The sequence below is a fragment of the Akebia trifoliata genome, chromosome 7, assembly GCF_017979445.1.
Source record: "Akebia trifoliata isolate Shusen 1 chromosome 7, ASM1797944v1, whole genome shotgun sequence".
In the NCBI taxonomy this organism is placed as follows: domain Eukaryota; kingdom Viridiplantae; phylum Streptophyta; class Magnoliopsida; order Ranunculales; family Lardizabalaceae; genus Akebia; species Akebia trifoliata.
In genome coordinates this window covers 30,170,531-30,189,955 of record NC_141381.1, presented here as the reverse complement: position 1 = coordinate 30,189,955, position 19,425 = coordinate 30,170,531, and the positions used below count along the sequence as shown (strand labels likewise).

The following is a 19,425-nucleotide window of genomic DNA, read 5'->3' as shown; positions in this document are numbered from 1 at the left end:
CCCATATTCAATCTTAAAATTCTACCTACTTCAATTGACAAATCTAAAGAATGAGAAATGATTTTTGGGGAAGTTGAATACAATGAAATTTTGATTAAAAAAAAAAATTAGGGATTTTCCATTAGCGATTAAGGAAAATTTGAAAATGATGAATTTAAAAAAAAAGGTAAAAATATTTTCACATAAAAGTTGAGGAGCTTGAAGTTTATGGATTTTTTAAAGATAAAATTTAAGTGTTTTCTGTTATATAATTCAATGTAAGGGTTTTAAAAGTCATTTTAATTAGTTTATATAGAATACTGAGGTAAGGGGGCATGTCATCCCCATACGTCATGAGTTCGATATCCAAATGAGCATTAGTTCCTTAGGGGCCACTCGCAAGGGCACACCCTTACTTACATGGTGTGCATGTGATGTGCAGATGTTGCATGCACCCCAGGACTAGTCCTTGGATAAGACCATTGTCTATGGACTTGGCAAAGTCTAGATACGACTCGATTCACTGTCTATATACCCTGTTATCAAAAAGAATTTAGGGAGGGGAGGGGAGGGGAGGGGAGGGGAGGGGGGGGGGGGGGGAGAGTTTCAATGTATTCGGGATATCTCAAATATTCACCAAACGTGGAGGTGAATGTCTAAATCATTCTATAAAGAATAAAGATAGAGTAGAGAGAAATAGAACTATCCAAATCCCTAATACATGTGTATTGGGTGCAATAAATTTATCGCATCGTATAATATTTTTTTAATGGGTAAATTAGACTTGAAGCCACGACCTCAAAGTTGCTTTGTAGTGTGTCAAACCAACTGAACTTATAAAAGGTTAGAGAGACGTTGTCAACAATACATATCTTGATGATACTAATATCGAGGATAATTTTCAATCATTGAATTTTGTGTTTACACAGGCAAGATATTATGTTACATCTTGAGTCAACTTAACACAATCCTAAACACAGTCAAGATACTGTGTCATATCGTGAGTCAACAAAGCTCAATCCAAAAATGAAATATTACAATGAGTATAACTCTAAGATTTGAGAGATTTTTAATCATGGGTTTCTTGAAATGTTACATGCTTATTAGCCAATTAAAAAAAATTAATTTATTCCTTGGTGCACTAGAATGAAGCTCTCTCTTTCATTTGTTTAGTCAAGCGAAGGTCAAAATTCAAGGGGGTAATTTAAATCACTTTAAGTTAAGGGAGGCATGTAATATATTACAACTTTCCTAAGGAGGTAAGTCCAAAAAATACCTTAACCGGCTTCTTGTCGAATCGAAGAGATCTCCTCTCCTTCACTCTAATCCTCGAAGACTGGTGATTTAAATTGCAAATCTCTGCAATCCGAATCGATCGGAAACATGTCGACTCCCAAATCTAGTCTTGGATTAGGGACATGGGTTCTTCTCTTTCTTGTAATCTCTCCAATAATCTCTAACTTAGCCATGTGTAAGGTCGATCTTCGAGGAGCTGCTAAGAAGAGATTTATGAGAGAGAAAGTCCGCAAGATGTAAGCATGACTACTTACTTAAATTTCTTGGGTTTGTTTATGGATTTTGATTTCTCTGCCATCTGGGTCTTCTTTTGTTTCATGGGTTCTTCAATTTAGATATATTGTGACTTTGAAGTTTCTACCAAGCTCTCAACTTGATGATCCATGATTAACTTTTTATATAGAGTTTTCTATAAAAGGGTTGTTTTAATTTTGATGATTTTATGATGGATTTGTGAGCTGGTGCATGTTTTAGGCAATTTCATGATGTCTGATTGGCAATTAGGCAGAATCTGGTGAAATAGCTTATCTGTTTCATTATTTTTGCTTTTAAAAAAAATAAAAAATTTAAATACCTTTTAGCTTCTGTAATTCATATGTTACATCCAGAAAAAAAATCCTAATTTTTTTTTTAATGAACCCAAGCAGCTATTTTTTTTTTGTTGAAGAACTCTATTTGTTGTTTTTTTGTTTGTTTATGATGTTATAAAACACTAAACAACTTACCAAAGAGAATTTGTTCTAGTAAAAAGGTTTGAACAATAAGATGTATGTTTCCAAGTAACCATACATTTAAAACTGAAACCTTGTTCAACATGTATGAATGTTATTTGTTTACAGAACCACTCTAAAAGAAAACTCAAATTCAATAATGCTTTTATCATAATCAACACTAACACCTTAGATTTATAATGAACTGACAGTGACAATAAAATTAATACTCTCAATTGTGCTCATGTTCTACCATCCATCTTTGTGTCCACAAAAATCATGTCGACAATCTAATTAAGTTGGGTGGTGAGTAATCATCCATGCATGCATAATGCCTTTATCGACACCGTGATTGTCCATGCTCCCAATATCCACTCTTGTACCATTCTACAACTTTATTGATTGAGTAAGGGAACAAGTCCACACTCACTCATTCATCACTTGCATTATATAATAAATTGTGTCTACTTACATTGTATAAATTCCAATACAATATCAAGAATTTCGGTCTCCATATCAAGAATTTTTTTTATAAGACCATTTATTAAGAAAACTGAAAAGTAGTCGAGATGACCAACAATACCATATCAATAATTTGTTCTTAGTCTGTTTCAAACACTTATTTTTTCAAAAACAATGATCCAATATGAAGAACCCCTTGTAGTTTTGAAGAAAGGATCTCAGTTTTTCTCCCAAACTTGAGCAAGACGTCCAAATCTTTAGTGTACATCCCTACCATCACACAAATCTTCTTTTTCAACACTTCAAGCACTTTCTCAGCTTCCTCGCTTAGATTCTCTCTGACATGCCACTATTTAGCATATTCCCACCCTATATTTTATGATGATGGGCCATTGGTAGCATATCTAGAGACTCTTAACTGGTAAGACTCTTTCAATATTTTCAGTTTGCTAACTTCAACTTCTTTTTTGTTGAATCCTAACATCCTTCTTCTATGTGGGAGAACTGTGTGAAACTGAGCCCACACAACCTATAACTCTAGATCGAACAGTATGGAATCCTACTCACTAAATTGATTGGCTCTGATAACAATTATTAGAACCCAAACCTGGTTCAACATGTTCGTTGACCACACTACAAAAGAACAAACAAGCACACTAGCTCCAAAGTTTAGAGAGATTAAATAAAATAATAACTATATCATAGAGTTTTTTTTTTTTTGATAAGTAAAAAAAAAAAAATCCCATGCCCCCATATATAGACACCATCAAATTGAAATTCCTAATGTATGATAAAGATAAATTTTAAATAAGACTTTCTTAAACCAACAGAATCACCTTCTTAGATCTCTAATCCATTCACACTCACAATATAAACTAAAGCACTTAGATTCTTAATTTATTTAAGATTTCTATCAATACAAAGTTTAGTGTTCAAAGGGAAATCCCTTCCTTTTCTGTACTTTTATCCTTCCTTTGTTAGTGAACATCCAGTTATTTATCCAAAAAAAAAAGTTTCCTATGTTGTTTCTCTTCTTTTTCAGGTTTTACCATGCTTATGAAAACTACATGACTCATGCATTTCCGGTCAGTTCCAACTCCATGATGATATTATCCAATATCGATATGTTTTATTTTCCTTACAAGTCTTCGACAATCTGTCCCATAGTCACCTCGATTCACAGTTGGGAAACGAGAGAATTTAAATTTGGTAAGTTGATTTGCAATTTCCTTGCTTGTCATGGCATTATGTAAATTATTTTCTTGTTTTGCAGCATGACGAGCTAAAACCACTTTCCAAGACTTTTACTGACTCCCTTAGTGAGCTTGGAAATTTGAATGTAATAATTTCCTATTTGAGAATTTAGCTCAGCATCTAGTATGGATTGACAATGTTTTTAGGAAAGCTCTTTTAGTTAACCCTATTTTATCTCAATTTCAGCTTGAACGCTTACCTCAAAACTACAATGGATCATCCCTAACACTTATTGAATCACTGTCAAGGTATGTTATATTCCCAGTGCAAGAAATCTTTGAATGTTTTTTCTGGACATATTTTTGTGATATCGGTTTGTTTGTTTAGTTTTAATTTAACTTAATTACCTAACTTTCAATACTACCAAAAAGCAGTTTGATTTTTATATGATTTCAATTCATCAGTTTCAGTTTTACTGCATTTTGCATAAACTCTGCTACTCAAACAATATTTTTACCTAGAAAAATGCCCTTAGGTTCTTGTATCATTCTGTATTTTGGGGATACATTTTAGAACCATTCTTTTTTATGTAGGTTTCTATATATATCTTGTACTTCGTGATGTTGTTATGTTAATGTCAACCAAGTATTCCATGATATGGGCATTGACTTAATATTGTTGTATTTGACTTTCTAGTTCCCAAATTTCAATTTTGACTTATTTTAACTTGATTACCTAAACTATGCATTCAATATGGTGATATGTTGGAATGGAGTCTTTTTCCCATGAACTTTTTATAGCATAGTGACTTGGAACCACATCAAGCACTTTGATCATTATTCTGGCACACTAATTCCATCTTGATTATTTTTATTTTTCCCTTTTGCAGTCTTCTTGTATTGGGTAACAACACAGAATTTGAAAGAGCAGTTCTTTGGCTTTCTGAAAATCTTACATTTGATGTTGATGCGAGGATAAATCTATTTGAGGTAGCTAATTCAAAATCTTCAAGTTAATGATACGTCAATCTTCCTAAAACTGGGCGAAAAAAAAGAAAAAGAAAGGGTCAGGAGCAATTCTTTTAACTGACGATTGTCGGTTAAGGGAGTGATGTTTTCTCATGAACTTCTAAGCTATATGGATACAAAGTGATCTGATGGTATTCTTTTCCCCTTCTCTGAACTGTGTAGTGCAACATAAGAGTTCTTGGAGGGCTTGTTTCTGCTCATATTCTTGCAACTGATTCTACAAACAGGTTAGCTCAAGGAATATACAAGAACCAGTTACTTATTCTGGCTGACGATTTAGGGCAACGTTTCTTACGTGCATTCGATACCCCCACTGGATTGCCATATGCATGGATTAATCTGAAGGTATGGCCTAAAACATGCTTTGGTTCAAGGACAGTATTTCGTTTCCAAGTTGAATACTTGTTCACCCTTGAAAAGGAATATGAGTCCTTGCTTCTTCTCTTTATAATCATGAAATAGCTGGGGTCATACGTTATGCACTAAGATCGTCGAAGGTCTATTATGCATGGATATATAGCATAGTACTATGTAGCTCAAGTGTCTTTTACAAGCTAAAAACTCCTACTCTAACTTTGTACAACATATTTCTTGATGCGTCTGTGGTATTTGAATAACAAGGATCATTTGGGAATACTTAGTTCTAGCTGGGAGGAAGCCGTCGTACATTTGTATGCTGTACACATAACACATGCAAGGGGTTGCAACATACCATTTGATCGGTCCCACCTAGGAGATCTCGTAGATTGAATATTGATGGCTCTAATAATCATATAATTGCTTTTTCGATTATCAGAAGATGCCAAATACCCCCCCTTCCCCACAAAAAAAAAAAATCTCACTTGAATGGATCAATTCTATAACTGGACAATCTATGTGGTCAGTTCTATGTTACCCATACGCTTGAAAGTGGATGCTGTGCCGGTGTAGGAAACTTCATTTTTTAGTGTTAATGACATGTGATGTATTTGTACAAAACAAAAACAAACATCTCTTTCTACTATTTCTTTTTTTTTTTTTTCCTTTTTTTTATCTCCTTTTCTTCAGTCTTTTAGTTGGTTTTTCATTTGCTTTGTTTATTGGTTTTTCCTCACTGCCAAAAGAAAAAGATATGACACTGGGCTCTGTTTATACATATCCATCTTCTTTTCTTAGAGCTTTCAACCATTTTTTTTTCATAATAATTGATGATCAAGTTACATAATTGAGTTGTTATGGTGCTGCCACATAATCTATTGTTATGTGCTTTATTACCTTTTCCTTTAGACATTTTGCATATTATTCTTATGAGATGAAATGAATGAATAAATTAAATTTTTGGAATGTTGTCTCACTCGAAGGACCCCATGCCGCCTAACTTTTGTAGATATAAAGTTCTTTCATAAGGTGGTATCTTTTAAATTTTGAAAACCATTAATATTGTCTGCCAGTTTTGTTTATAAGAAAGATTTATGATGGCAGTATGGAGTGATGGAGAATGAAACAACTGAAACAAGCACATCTGGGTGTGGTGAGGAGCTTACACTTATAGTCTAAGATGCATCCGAAAATGAGGACGATTTCTGAAATTTGCTTATTTTCGATTTCCAAATCAGGTTCACTCATCCTTGAAATGGGAGCATTATCAAGATTAACTGGTGACTCCAGGTATGAAGCTGCAGCTTTGCGCACTCTTCGTAAGTTATGGAGTATGCGAAGTCCTTTGAATCTCCTAGGGACAACACTGGATGTTTTAACTGGGGAATGGATAGAGTATTCATCTGGCATTGGGGCAGGTGTAAATCTTTTTTGTTTCATCCATTTAAATAGCTACTAGTTTCTGATAGATTGAAACTCTCCTAAACCTTACGCTTTATTGTACTCAAATGATAATGCATGGTTGATATCAGTTCTCCATTTTTCTTGCTGGTGAGTAAACTTTGATCATTTTATTTGCTACCTCTTGTAGGAGTTGATTCATTCTACGAGTATCTAATGAAAGCTTACATTCTTTTCGGAGGAGAGGAGTTTTGGGACATGTTCCATTCCGCTTATGTTGCTGTGCAAAAGTATTTCCGGCATGGCCCTTGGTACTATACTGAGCATATCTCTTCTAGTTTGGGTGAACGCTTTTTTTATTTTAATTCTTTAGTCTGTTCAGTGTGCCAATATCTTTTCTTTAAAGATTAATCTGTATGCAAAGTTTCATTCTTTCTTTTCTTAGTTCAAGAAAATCCTTCACATTATACTTTTTGATTGCTTATGTTTGGTAGTCCTCCCTGTATTTTCTGCTTGAATTTGTGTGATGCTTCATGTCAGTTTTAGAAAGAATGCTTAACACGAAAATATTTTAAATATTCTTACCGTGTTCCAGGTATCATGAAGCTGATATGAGGACAGGGAAGGCAACCTATTGGCAACTTACCAGCCTCCAAGCATTTTGGCCTGGTCTACAGGCAAGTAATTGAAGGCCTTGACATTTTTATTGATTATTGTTGGAAACCTGGAACAAATTTTGAGTGATCTTGATTTCTAAATTCTCATAAAACAGGTTCTTGTTGGAGATATTGCAGCTGCTAACTCATCACATCGTGAATTTTTCCATGTGTGGGAGAAGTTTGGGGTGCTACCAGAAAGGTATGCATGGCTAGCATTTTTTTTTTTTTTTCTAATTTTATGGTTGAAAGTTTTCAGTAAATTTTGGCTCATAAGTTCATGCTCTTGCCGGCTCCCCCTCCCTTGTCTCTCCATTAACTTCACATGTCATACAGGTACTTGCTAGACCGGGATATGTTGCATCCTACAGAGAAATATTACCCTTTACGCCCTGAATTAGCAGAGTCCACATTTTACCTTTATCAAGCAACCAAAGGTCTGGTAATTTGCTTCATTAATTTTATTTATTTATTTATTTTTATTTTTTTGGTATCACTAGCTTGACCTTTGAAATGGGAAGTTCCAATCTCTCAGAGGGTTGAAGGATATTGAATTAATAGAAGCAATTCTCAGCCAAAGTACAGAAAAACTACATGGGCCTAACTTAAAAGTTGGGGAGGATGACCAGCTTTAGTCAGAAATGGAAGGACCATAGATATTTTTGAATTCTAACACCACAATTGTTTGGGTCATGTTCGGACTTAGTTGAGTGACAGGCCAAACACCCTTGGCAATTGTTTAAAGAAATCCTTTCTACAATAAACCCATCAATCTTCACTCAACTGGCCTGGCATTGTTTGACCTCATAAATGGCCCGTGATGTGTTAATTATTTTGCTCAATGAACTTGGAAAACCAGCATGGTGAGAACAAACCCTTGTTTGCACCAGCAGCTAACAGTGAAATTCTATGCACAATTGTCATTCTCAGCCCTCTAGATATGAAATAGCAAAACCAAAATCTTATACCCATTAAATGGGAGCACAACATGGTTTTAGTTTCTTTAGCTTCCATTTTATCTACTTAAACACTTCTAATTTTTTACTTAACTCTTGTGAACTTGGAAGATATAACTCAATTATTATGTAGAACATCTGCGACTTTCATTTTTCTGCAGTTTCATTGACAATTTTTTCACATTGTCAGATCCTTGGTACTTGGAAGTGGGCAAATCAATTGTGAACTCTCTTAATTTTTACACCAAAGTAGAAGGTGGTTTTGCAAGCGTTAAAGATGTGACAACTATGGAACTGGAAGATCACCAGCATAGTTTCTTCCTCGCAGAAACGTGAGCAATTCTATTCTCATAGACGAAAGACTACAATTTTTAGTGACAGTGGTTCCGTTTGTTACTCAGAACACTATTTGAATATAATTTTTACCTTTTTTTCTTCCTGTACTGCAGGTGCAAATATCTTTATCTTCTGTTTGATGATTCGTTTTTGGTTGATCAAAATTACGTCTTTACAACTGAAGGTCACCCTCTTCCAGTGATAAGCGCTTGGCATGAAGTACTTCCAGAGGCCTACAATCTGACTAACTGGACTTCAATCGAGGTATTGCCTCTACTCTTATGTGCTAATATGTCAGAACTGTATATTCCAAAGGTCCCCGAAACTTTCAACTATACAGCTTGTTTTTCTTGAAATTTGTTACGGACAAATACTCTGGCAATCCTCCTATGTTCATTAGCAAATTATCATCATTGTTTATGCCTTGGTTCAATTATTTAGGGTCAGCAACATGAATCCAATTTCGCCATTCAATTCTATCTAGTAGGGGTGCAACTTGGTTCGGTTTGGGGCCAAATTGGAAGCAAACCGACATAGGTCGGTTCCACTAAATAAGAATCAGAACCGAACCGAATTGTCCATAGAACTGAACTAAACCAAACCAAGGGGGGTTTGGTTTGGTTCGGTTCGGTTCTCTGTGTTGCTAATATCCTATAAACTTCTTGGAAGTAACATATTTTTAAGGGAAAAATAAATAAATAATGAACATGAGACTTCATATAATAAGTCATTAATCTATAGTCCTAACTTCTAAAAAGTATTAAGTCATTAAGGGTTTGATTTCTTGGTTTGGTTCAGTTCTACACAAGCCTTGAATGAGAACCGAACTGAATTTGATCAGTTCTCCCTCCAGTCTCTTAACACAGAGCCGAACCACAACAGGTTCCAAACCAAAGCAAACCAGCTAAAGCTATCGGTTTGAACTGGACCAAGTTGTGCCCCTACTTTCTGAGGGGGCGGTGTGTATGACCGTGGTATTAGTCTCACCCAAAGGGTGGGGAAGCCCACGATAAGGGAAAAAAATAGAACTGTTGTCAAGGCATGTGGCTTCAGATCTTTTCTTGATTACTTAATCCATGTCCTTTCCGGTCTTCCTCCCACCCTTCATTTGGGAAACCAAGTAGATGATATTTTTTTTTTTCTAACCCTTTTGTTCGAAATATAAAATGTTCTCATTTGTTCAGACAATCTTATAGAGCAATAAAATGGAAATAATGGAACATGAATGATCTTTCTTGTGCAGAGGTCAAACTACAAAGCAAAACGTGCGAGTGCAATGTCTTTGCAAGTATGTCCGGCCACTGCTCAAACCCAAGGAATTGCAGGTCATCCGGTCGAGAGTGCTTGCCATGTCCCTGACGTTCGTGCTGACCACAGGTGTATGACTGATGAGGAATGCGGAATCGACTCTACCAATTGTAGGCAAAGAATTTGCAGCATGGCTGGCTACTGTGGGCTCTGGCTTTTCGTAGCTTGATTCTGCCGACCCTCACTACAGGCAACTGTAACGATATCCATTCTTTTTTCAACAAGGAATAAATGAAAAACCGAATGAAACAAGAAGGGTCGGGTTAAAGGGTTCTTGTGCTTAGTGAGTGTATTATCTAACATCAAATCAGAAAAGAAAATGAGGGGAGAGGGGATACAAGAGGTCCTTATTTATTTATGTGAGATACCATTGAAGAAAAATAGTATACATTTGTGTATAGAAAGCATTTAAATCATCTTTTGAGTGTTTCAACTTGATCTTATTCACACATTTCTGAAATTTTCATTTATGGTCCACTACCATGAGATTCTAGATTTATCTTGTGCGCCAGCATTGCATGAAGCTTCTTCATTCCCAAGCAAATTTACAGGTTTGACTGCAGAAATTTCTATTGAACCCATGGTGTGGTATCCCCCGTTTGGGTTCGCTGTTGCGCCCAGAATCCTTTATTAGATAGACCAATGTTTATGTGTCTTGGCCTTCTGAAGACCCCCTTTGGCTTTCTCCATGTCCTGCCGGCTCTCCAACAGTGGGTCTTCCTTGAGTTTTGTGCCCTTCCAAGTAGGCATCTTTTTAATTGCTAGATTAGCAACCATAATATACCATTGCAGATCTTTTACAACTGAGAAACCCCTTTAATTTTGTTTTTATTTTTTGGGTTTCAATTTTATTGTTGATTAGAACACTCAGTAGCCTCAAGTTTGTTGTTTGTTCTTTCTTTTTCTTGGTGGTATTGGAGAGAGACAAGTTTGAACAGCAATAGGTGGAGAGGGTAAGAGAAAGTGAGTTTATATCTGCCTTCACTACCATCATTTTGGACCCAACGATGGATTCGGGGGTTCCAACATATATAGGGCATACAAGTTTTCTCTTCATTACCCAACACGATTTGGTCAAGTGGGTTCTGAAATTAAACCACCATTCACATTGTTTGAGCAAACCCACTGATTGAATGGCTCAGATTGATGGATTGATGGATAAAAAACTATCCACATGATGAAAACTAAAAAAAAAGGCATTGAGGTGCAAAAAAAAAAGTAGAAAATCGGACTTTGTTAAAACCTTAACAAGCACCGAAGGTAACATTAGTAAAATAAAATAAGAAAAGCAGAACAGAAAAAGAAGAAAAAAAAAATGGAAAAAAGCAGTCACAAGAGTTTCTTAGTACCATTCACCAATTTAAACACACCTTCATCTTAAACCTAAACCTTCTTTTCAGCTTTCCCAAACCATTTGAATCATTCATTAACTTTCGACTTTGGAGATGAGTCTAAAAGGTTCAGGAGAAGTTGAGATTGAAAGCATAACAATTGTTTAACACTCTATCTCGATAGTTACAAGATGTTCAGGCCAGACTTACTCGCACGAGTGTTTAGCAGTTGACACACGTTACGGAATATGGACCACTAGCGCATATCATTGATGAATGGTCCCAAGGAGTACTACTAACATGGTAGGCTACCTAAAAGACGCGGAACTTTTTCACTTTTGCTATGAAACACTTGTCTAAGATTTGGATTCTTTTTCTATTTCAAATCCTACTTGTCATTTACAATAGTGCCTAAGTCCTACGATATGAAATTCTGTGTTTAGGTGACTTCAGATTGTGTATCTACCTTGGATACTATTATTATAATAATAATAATAATAGTAATTATTATTATTATTTTCAGATATATAGTGTTATCTTTAATAGGAACAAGAAGTGTATAATTTGAGGTGATATATGTATAATTAGAAAAATTATGATTTTGGATGCCATATATTTCAAAAGAGAAGATAAGAAAATATGTTTCCCTTTAGAGTCGTTCTAAACTGACTTTCTTGTACGTTGGATTCAACACTGTGCTGATGTGGCAGTGTGCAGACAACCATAGAATTTTTTTTTCCTCTGGATACAAGGTAAAAAACCAATGATTTTAGAGTAATGATAAAATGACTCCCCCACATGGCATACTCAATCGACTCACCTAACGTGACATGTGAGAACTGTTGATCTGTACTCCTTGGGATACACAATTGCACATCCCCATAAAAAGTGCAGTTTTGTATCTCAAGGAATACAAATCTATGGTTCTAACACATGTCACGTTGGGGGGAGTCTATTGAGTATGCCACGTGGGAGAGTCATTTTATCACGATTCATGATTTTATCCACCCCATCACATCAATGCAATATCCAAGGAAGTCAGATTAGTATTTTTCTTCTTTTATTTATTTATTCAAAATAAGGCGGATATCCTTAATTTTTTTTTTTTCCCTTTTAATTTTATATAAAAAAATTGACATTCTCTTCCAATTGTTTAGAGAAAACCTATACCTCTAGGCATTCTTGCTCAAAATTTTCAATTTGTCTTCAGATTTCATTTATTGCTTTACCTAAAACCCTTGGGTATGAAATTTTCTCCGTTAAGATAAAAATTAAGATTTTTATTGTTTTCTTGATGATGATGTCCGACCTGATTTCTTAGAGCACCATATCTTACCTAAATCCCCCTATACATGCAATACCCTCCAAACCATGCATATCAGGTAAGTCTGGGTTTATTTATTGGTCCCTCTTTTTGTGTGTTTAATTGATTATAATTGGGCATGAATTATATTAGATTGTATTGTTGATTTGAACCCAAATCTAGTTTATGTGAACCACGTTCTTCATAAAGATTCATAAAGAATTTTTCACATTTTATTTACTAAATTAGTAAGATTTTAAGCTTATAAAGGGTCATTTTGCTAAAATGGATTACCACATTAGCAATCCAACACCATAGCTCTCTTCTACATTTCATCGACAAACTTAGATGCAATTTTTTTTTTTTTGAAAAATAATTTCTTTTAGACTTAATCCAACATTTTGAAAATGGACGGTTAGGGAACTTCATTGGATCATGTTTTCAAATGTCACAAGGTGGGCCTATTCTTAAGGACGCTAAACACGAGTGAAAATCCTTACTAAGTTAGTAAGGTTAGTCCAATTCTTAAGATATGCTTTCCAAAATATTATATTTTCCCATATTTATAGGACTTATAGAAGTCGAGATGTAGAAAGGTCTGCCGTTTACTCAGGAAATCTACGTTGCACGTTTTTAATGAAGCAGATTAAACGCATCAAATTCGGAACAGATATTTGCTGTTTTAAATTTTATGTGTTGATGAACCAATGGTAGGCCAACACGTGTATTTAAGAAAGCAAACACTTTAACCATTCAGATTGCATTATTTTTTCAATACACGTGGCGGACTGTCATTATTTCATCAACTTAGCAAATAAAATGCAAAACAGCAAACCTTTTTTTTCTAACAGTCGCAATGACTTATTCTATAAATAAATAAAAACAAACAATCTAAAAAAAATTCTATAAATATTATTAGGTAAGCATTTCTATCTCAAAGAAATGGATGTCTTGTACTTCTTTCTCTTCATTTCCATTGTTCTAAAAGTTTCTTTTTGTGAACAAAATTTGAATTCTCCTCAAAAATATTTAAATTCTAAGATAAAAGATGAGATCATTAGGCTTGCTAATCTTCCTGAGAACGTAAACTGGGTCAAGAATATAAGGAGAACGATTCATGAGTACCCAGAGCTTGCTTTCGAAGAATATGAGACGAGCGCGCTTATTAGAAAAGAGCTCGATCGAATGGGAATCCGATATCGATGGCCCGTCGCACATACCGGTGTTGTTGCCACCATTGGGTCTGGTTCTCCACCCTTTGTTGCTCTTAGAGCAGATATGGATGCTTTGCCAATTCAGGTCAGCTCTCTTACTTCTTTTTATCTGTGTAGATAGTTTTATTCCTGTTGTTTAAATCATGGGTCCACATTATTTATAAGTAAATCATGATCGTTCAATGGTTTTACTGATTTTGATGAGGTGTTTCTAATTATAAGATTTTTTAGAGTATGGTTTGGTCATGAAAGTTGCAGAAAATTTTTACAAAGTTAGAACAAGAAATGACTGGAAGTCTTATCCACAACATGTGTGATCACCATGAATAGTTCAATTATTGGTCTTGAGGGGTATACCAGTTTTATGTCCAACCCTTCAACATGAGTCCCTTAGAACAAAAAGGGTAAAATGGGCAAGGAGGTAAATATGCATAGGTGAATCCAATTTGCAAATCTCCCATGAAATTACTTAGAAATTTCCAAGTTAGTAATTGATTATTTTTCCTAATCAGAAAAATCTTTAATTAATTGATACTAAACAATAAATTTCTTGTTATCCAATAATTAATTGTCATAATGTGATGACACACACCGATAGTGATTCAGTGTATCCTATGCATCTTTATATATTGCACCTACAACCCCAAGGGGTTGGCTCAGTGGCAAACCGAGCCTTGATAAGCTCCTTATGAAGGGTAGGTCAAGTGTTCAAAACCCCACGAAGCTATGACTTCCTTGGGGCCAACCTCCAAAGTCTGGTTGACCCTTGATTCAATCAATTGCACGTAGGGCCTTTCAAGGGAGCGGTGCGTGTGATCGTGGGATTAATCTCACCAAAAGGGTGGGGATGACCACGATAAAAAGAAAAGTACATTGCACCTACATACTCTAAAGGTATATGTGATTGTAGGGAATTCGTTTTCTGGAGAATACAAATTCTTTAGGAGCAACATTTGATTAGATCTAGAAAAATCAACTCCGAAAACTTATCAATTCAGACTCTAAAAATGCACTGAGTCAGATAAAAATCTTGACCAAGTTATTCAACTGTAAATAATATTTTTTTTTTGTGGAGAACAAAAAATGTATTTCATTTATTTTAAAATTTTAATAACTATTATTTATATTATTATATATAAATAAATTTACAAATTTAATATATTTTTATTTAACCAGTTTGAGCCAACTCAAAAGTTGATGTCAAGTTTTAAAACAATGTTTTTTAGTTTTCACAACAAAATAATATTAGGAGATGGAAAAATCGTTTTCTCGAGCGTGGGCAGGGTCGAAAATTATCTTTGAGCTGGAAATTCGACATGTAAGGAAATGTACAATCATACACTTCCAATTCTATTTTTCTAAGAAAGTACTTGTCTCATTTTGCATGTGCAATGATATAGACCCTAAGCCTCTTAAGGCCTCACAACATCTAAGCTTTTTAGTGGACATGGCACCAACCCAAGTTGTTAATGGGGCAATGGGATCCACGTGTGCCATTGAAATTTCGCAATATCTCATACTGAACATATGTTTTCTTAGCCAAAAATGGTACACTACTTTTAGCGACCAACCACATATACAAGCCACACGTTTTTAAATCTCAATTCACTCTTGAAGTGATCTCAAGATTGGACCTCACATAGCACATCTTGACTTGAAAGCAATTAGGAAGCATAGATGCTTTTTCACTCGACTCAACGACAAGTCAAAAATGGTACACTACTTTTAACGACCAACCACATTTACAAACCACACGTTTCAAGATGTGGTGGTATGTGAGGTCCGATCTTGAGGTCACTTCAGCACTACTCTTTTTAGAATGCAATTTCTTCATTTATAGCATGGTTTGTGATATAAATGATACATATAGTAACCTTCCACTCACGCGTTAGTCATTTTGTACATTAACACAAAACATTCCCATAAGAATAATGATTTTCTGAATTGAACCCCTGCCCCACCTCCATATAGAAATCCCCCTACATATGGAAACCTTCCACTCATGTGTTAGTCCCATGTTGTACATTAACACAAAACATTACCATAAGAATAACGATCCCCCCCTCCCCCTCTCTTTACTCCGCTGTACTCTCCTAATGTGGCATGTGTTAGAATCATAGATTATTTTTCTTGGGATACACAATTGCACGTCAAGAGAGTATGTCAGAGGGGGGAGTTAGAAAATCATGACTCTTCCCATAGTGCCCCATAAAAATTTGATTTTTTTTTTTTTACCATGATCATCAATGTATATTAAAATAATTGTACTATTTTTTTTATTTTTGATATCTTGGTATCCCCATTGATAGTGGGCCAGACCGTGACCAGGTTTTGCTTGACCCGTTCATACGACACATTACTTTTGTACACGTCAACGTCCATGGTACTATTTAACTAAATCATATACTAATTGCATGGTTGTAAAGATCTCGAGAGAAGGGGTCTCTACATATTTCATTTTTACCACAAACCATGGTACAGGTCGAAGTCAATCATCTAAATTTTTTCCCAAAAAAGATATTTTTTCAAGAGAGTGAATTGGCTATGGTAGATAGATGTGATTGGTTGCATTACAATTGTACATCATTTTTGTAAATTTAGGTAACTTAGGAATTATCAGCCTAATAATCTATGAGAAAAAAAAAGAAAGAAAAATAAATTACAAAATTAGCCTGAAAATGTGTAGGAAATGGTGGAGTGGGAGCACAAAAGCAAGGTTGATATGAAAATGCATGCATGTGGACATGATGCACATGTTAGCATGCTTCTTGGTGCTGCAAAGATACTTCAAGAACTCCAAGACACATTGCAGGTAACAAGAAATACCTCATAAATATTACATTGCTACTCTACAATGCATTCTAATAAAATTGCCCTAGACTTTCTACTACAGTGGCAATTATCCAATGTTGGATGAAACATACAATGCTTGATGCTCTGATTGATCTGGCAATTTAACCATCAAATCTGCGTTATACGAAATCTCGATGATTATTCAGGGAACTGTTGTTCTTATATTTCAACCTGCTGAAGAAAGAGGAGAAGGAGCACGGAGAATGATCGATGATGGGGCACTTGAAAATGTTGAGGCCATCTTCGCCATGCATGTACATTTTTCACTCCCTACTGGTGCTGTTTCATCTAGACCTGGAGAATTTCTTGCTGGGTGTGGAGCCTTCAAAGCAAAGATTAATGGGAAAGGAGGACATGCAGCAATACCACAAGACACCATTGACCCAATTGTGGCAGCATCGGCATCAATTATTAGCTTACAGAACATTGTTTCAAGGGAGACAAACCCTTTGGATTCCCAGGTAATCTTCATTTGTATAGAAAACATTGTTCTTTTCTTGGTTCAATTATTTCATTTGAGGAAGAATCCGATATAGCCATTAGGACATATATAGTTTACATTGAAACCAAACACCTCGTAAATACTTAGCATTTATTCTCAAAAGACAATCACTAATCGTCAAATTTACCCTTTTTCACGTAGTGAATATAACCTTGTAATTTTTACTAAAAGACAAAAAGAGAAAAGGTATAACTGGAAAGTGAATGTAGTGAAAAATGCTAATGTCTTCTTGAGGTCTTGGATATTAACATTTCACTATAAATATAATGGATTGTGAGCTGTAGATGCAGAAATTCGCTCTACCTCGAGATGCTTTTCAATGCGGTCCTCTCCCGTTTGGACCTGCAATAGGTCTACTCCGAGATCAAATTAGAAAAATCAGTGCAATGTTATTGAATAGTTCTTGAAGTTCCAATTGTTCTTACCTCTCTTGAGCTGCTCCTTTCTCTTTATAGGACCATCCCTCTATCATTCTTTGTCTAACAACCTCGATTTGCTGACCTAGAGCAATTAACTTACTCTCTAGTTTGTCAACTGCAAGGATTGTTACAATTACCCTGGCAGTCCTAGAGTAGTTACAACTAATCTGTCAGGGTATGGGTTGTCACATTTGTCAATCAATAGTACAGCTGTCAAATCCATATTCCCGACCTATACTAACCCGTGATATCTATGGAGTCTATCCTCCGAACTACTTAATGGGTCGGCACCATCCCTATGAGCTACATGTCAGTGCATTTCGAGAATATCCCTTCACATGAGCTATTAAATGGAGCTTACTTATTTATAATTTTGATAGAATTACAAAATAGTAACAATAATAATAATTATGTGTCTGGATCAACATTTTCATGCTAAATAATTACTTTTTTCGTAAAAAAAATATCCATAAACATAAATTCTTTTGGTGAAAATTGGAGATGTAAACCAGTATTTTAATCAATTGGGTGGTTGATCGTTTCGGTGGGTTCGATGCAGGTGGTTTCGGTAACTAAGATCCATGGGGGGAGTGCATTTAACGTCATACCAGAATCAGCTACAATTACGGGTACTTTCAGAGCTTTGAAAAGGAAGACCTTCAATGAATCGAAGCAAAGAATAGAAGAGGTACAAAGTTAAAAAAATAAAATAAAATAAATAAAATTTATTAAACCCATATGTTTTTCCATTGATGAACAAAAATAGGCAATGAGTGCAAGATACAGAATGAAAAACTCTAGCCCGACGACTTTAGTCATCCTAGAAGCCTTACTAAGGCTGTTGGGCATGTCACATGGCGGAAAAAATGACTATAGCCGTTTACCCCACCACATGAAAAAAGGGGTAAATTCGATGCAACTCTTTTAAATATTACATGAAAAAAAGAGAATAAATTCAACTGATATTGACGTCGAATTTACCCCTTTTTTTTTTCTCACATAGTGCCCTATGGTTTAGAAGCCTTATTAAGACTTCTGAGGGCACCACGTGGTGTGTCGCAGAAGCCATAGTAAGGATAGGAACCTGACTATATGTTAATCATGTTAACCCTTCTGTGATGGTGCGTCTAACAAATATCTTTATTATTTAAGTTATTATAATGTTGGATTATCTTATTAAAAACATCAATTAATTATGCAATTTGGATGGACTGCGTCTCATAGACATCATTATAATGCATCTATATCTTGTTTCAATTGAAATTAATTCAAGATAAGAACGGAAAAAAATGAAGTTAGTTGGATTTCAATTAATGAATATTTCTCTCTACCAGATTATTACAGCACAAGCAATAGTAAATCGGTGCACGGTTGAACTAGACTTTAATCTTGGGAATGAGCTTCCTATGATTCCTCCAACAGTTAACGACGAGAAAGTTTATGAACATGTTCACCATGTTGCGACCGAGATCGTGGGGTATAATAACACACATATAGCTCCTTGTACGATGGGGAGCGAAGATTTTGCTTTCTACTTAGAACAAATACCAGGAACCTTCCTTTTTATTGGAACAATGAATGAGAAGATAGGATCCATTCACTCACCTCATAACCCTTTCTTCACCATCGACGAAGATGTTCTTCCCATTGGGGCATCAATACATGCTGCATTTGCACATTCATACCTTCTAAATTTGAAAGGTAGTAACAAAATTTGATTTCTTTTCTTTTTCATTATTAATTTTCATGTTTTTCTTTGTAGTTCCATCTGTCGCTTTTCTTCTGGATTAGACATTATTGGCCCCTTACTCCATATCCATCAATTTTAAGTTTAGATGGTTGAAGGGTTATTAATTAATAAGGAGAACTATTACATTGGTACTTTGATTATTGGGCGTTCCCACACAAATGGATATTACATTTTTTTAAAATTTTAAATTAGAGATATTTACGAAAAAGTGATCAACTTTTGACGAATTTATGATTCCGGCTCACTGTTCATATTAATTACTAAAACATGAATGATAACAAATTCGGAGGTTTTTAAAGTGACTATTTCGCAGATATGTCACTTTAAACCTGTGAAATAGTCACTTTGTTCTGAATTTTTTTTTTTTAAC

The 19,425-nt window shown here is 35.1% G+C and overlaps 2 protein-coding genes across 2 annotated transcripts; both read left to right on the top strand.

Annotated features, from left to right (window-relative positions):
• Positions 1-1,283: 1,283 nt before the first annotated feature.
• On the top strand, positions 1,284-10,178 carry LOC147398930 (Glycosyl hydrolase family 47 protein). Its single transcript, XM_086448305.1, has 15 exons — positions 1,284-1,511; positions 3,490-3,532; positions 3,721-3,786; positions 3,888-3,949; positions 4,531-4,630; positions 4,832-5,014; positions 6,131-6,179; positions 6,265-6,444; positions 6,618-6,738; positions 7,023-7,104; positions 7,200-7,285; positions 7,420-7,520; positions 8,230-8,371; positions 8,489-8,639; positions 9,619-10,178. Exons 1-15 carry the CDS (start codon positions 1,363-1,365, stop codon positions 9,850-9,852), a joined length of 1,749 nt encoding a protein of 582 aa, XP_086304431.1. The 5' UTR covers positions 1,284-1,362; the 3' UTR covers positions 9,853-10,178.
• A 3,066-nt stretch (positions 10,179-13,244) lies between these two features.
• Positions 13,245-19,195, top strand: LOC147398929 (IAA-amino acid hydrolase ILR1-like 4). Its single transcript, XM_086449012.1, has 5 exons — positions 13,245-13,616; positions 16,218-16,343; positions 16,531-16,845; positions 17,865-17,993; positions 18,640-19,195. Exons 1-5 carry the CDS (start codon positions 13,260-13,262, stop codon positions 19,021-19,023), a joined length of 1,311 nt encoding a protein of 436 aa, XP_086305138.1. The 5' UTR covers positions 13,245-13,259; the 3' UTR covers positions 19,024-19,195.
• The last annotated feature ends 230 nt before the right edge of the window (positions 19,196-19,425 follow it).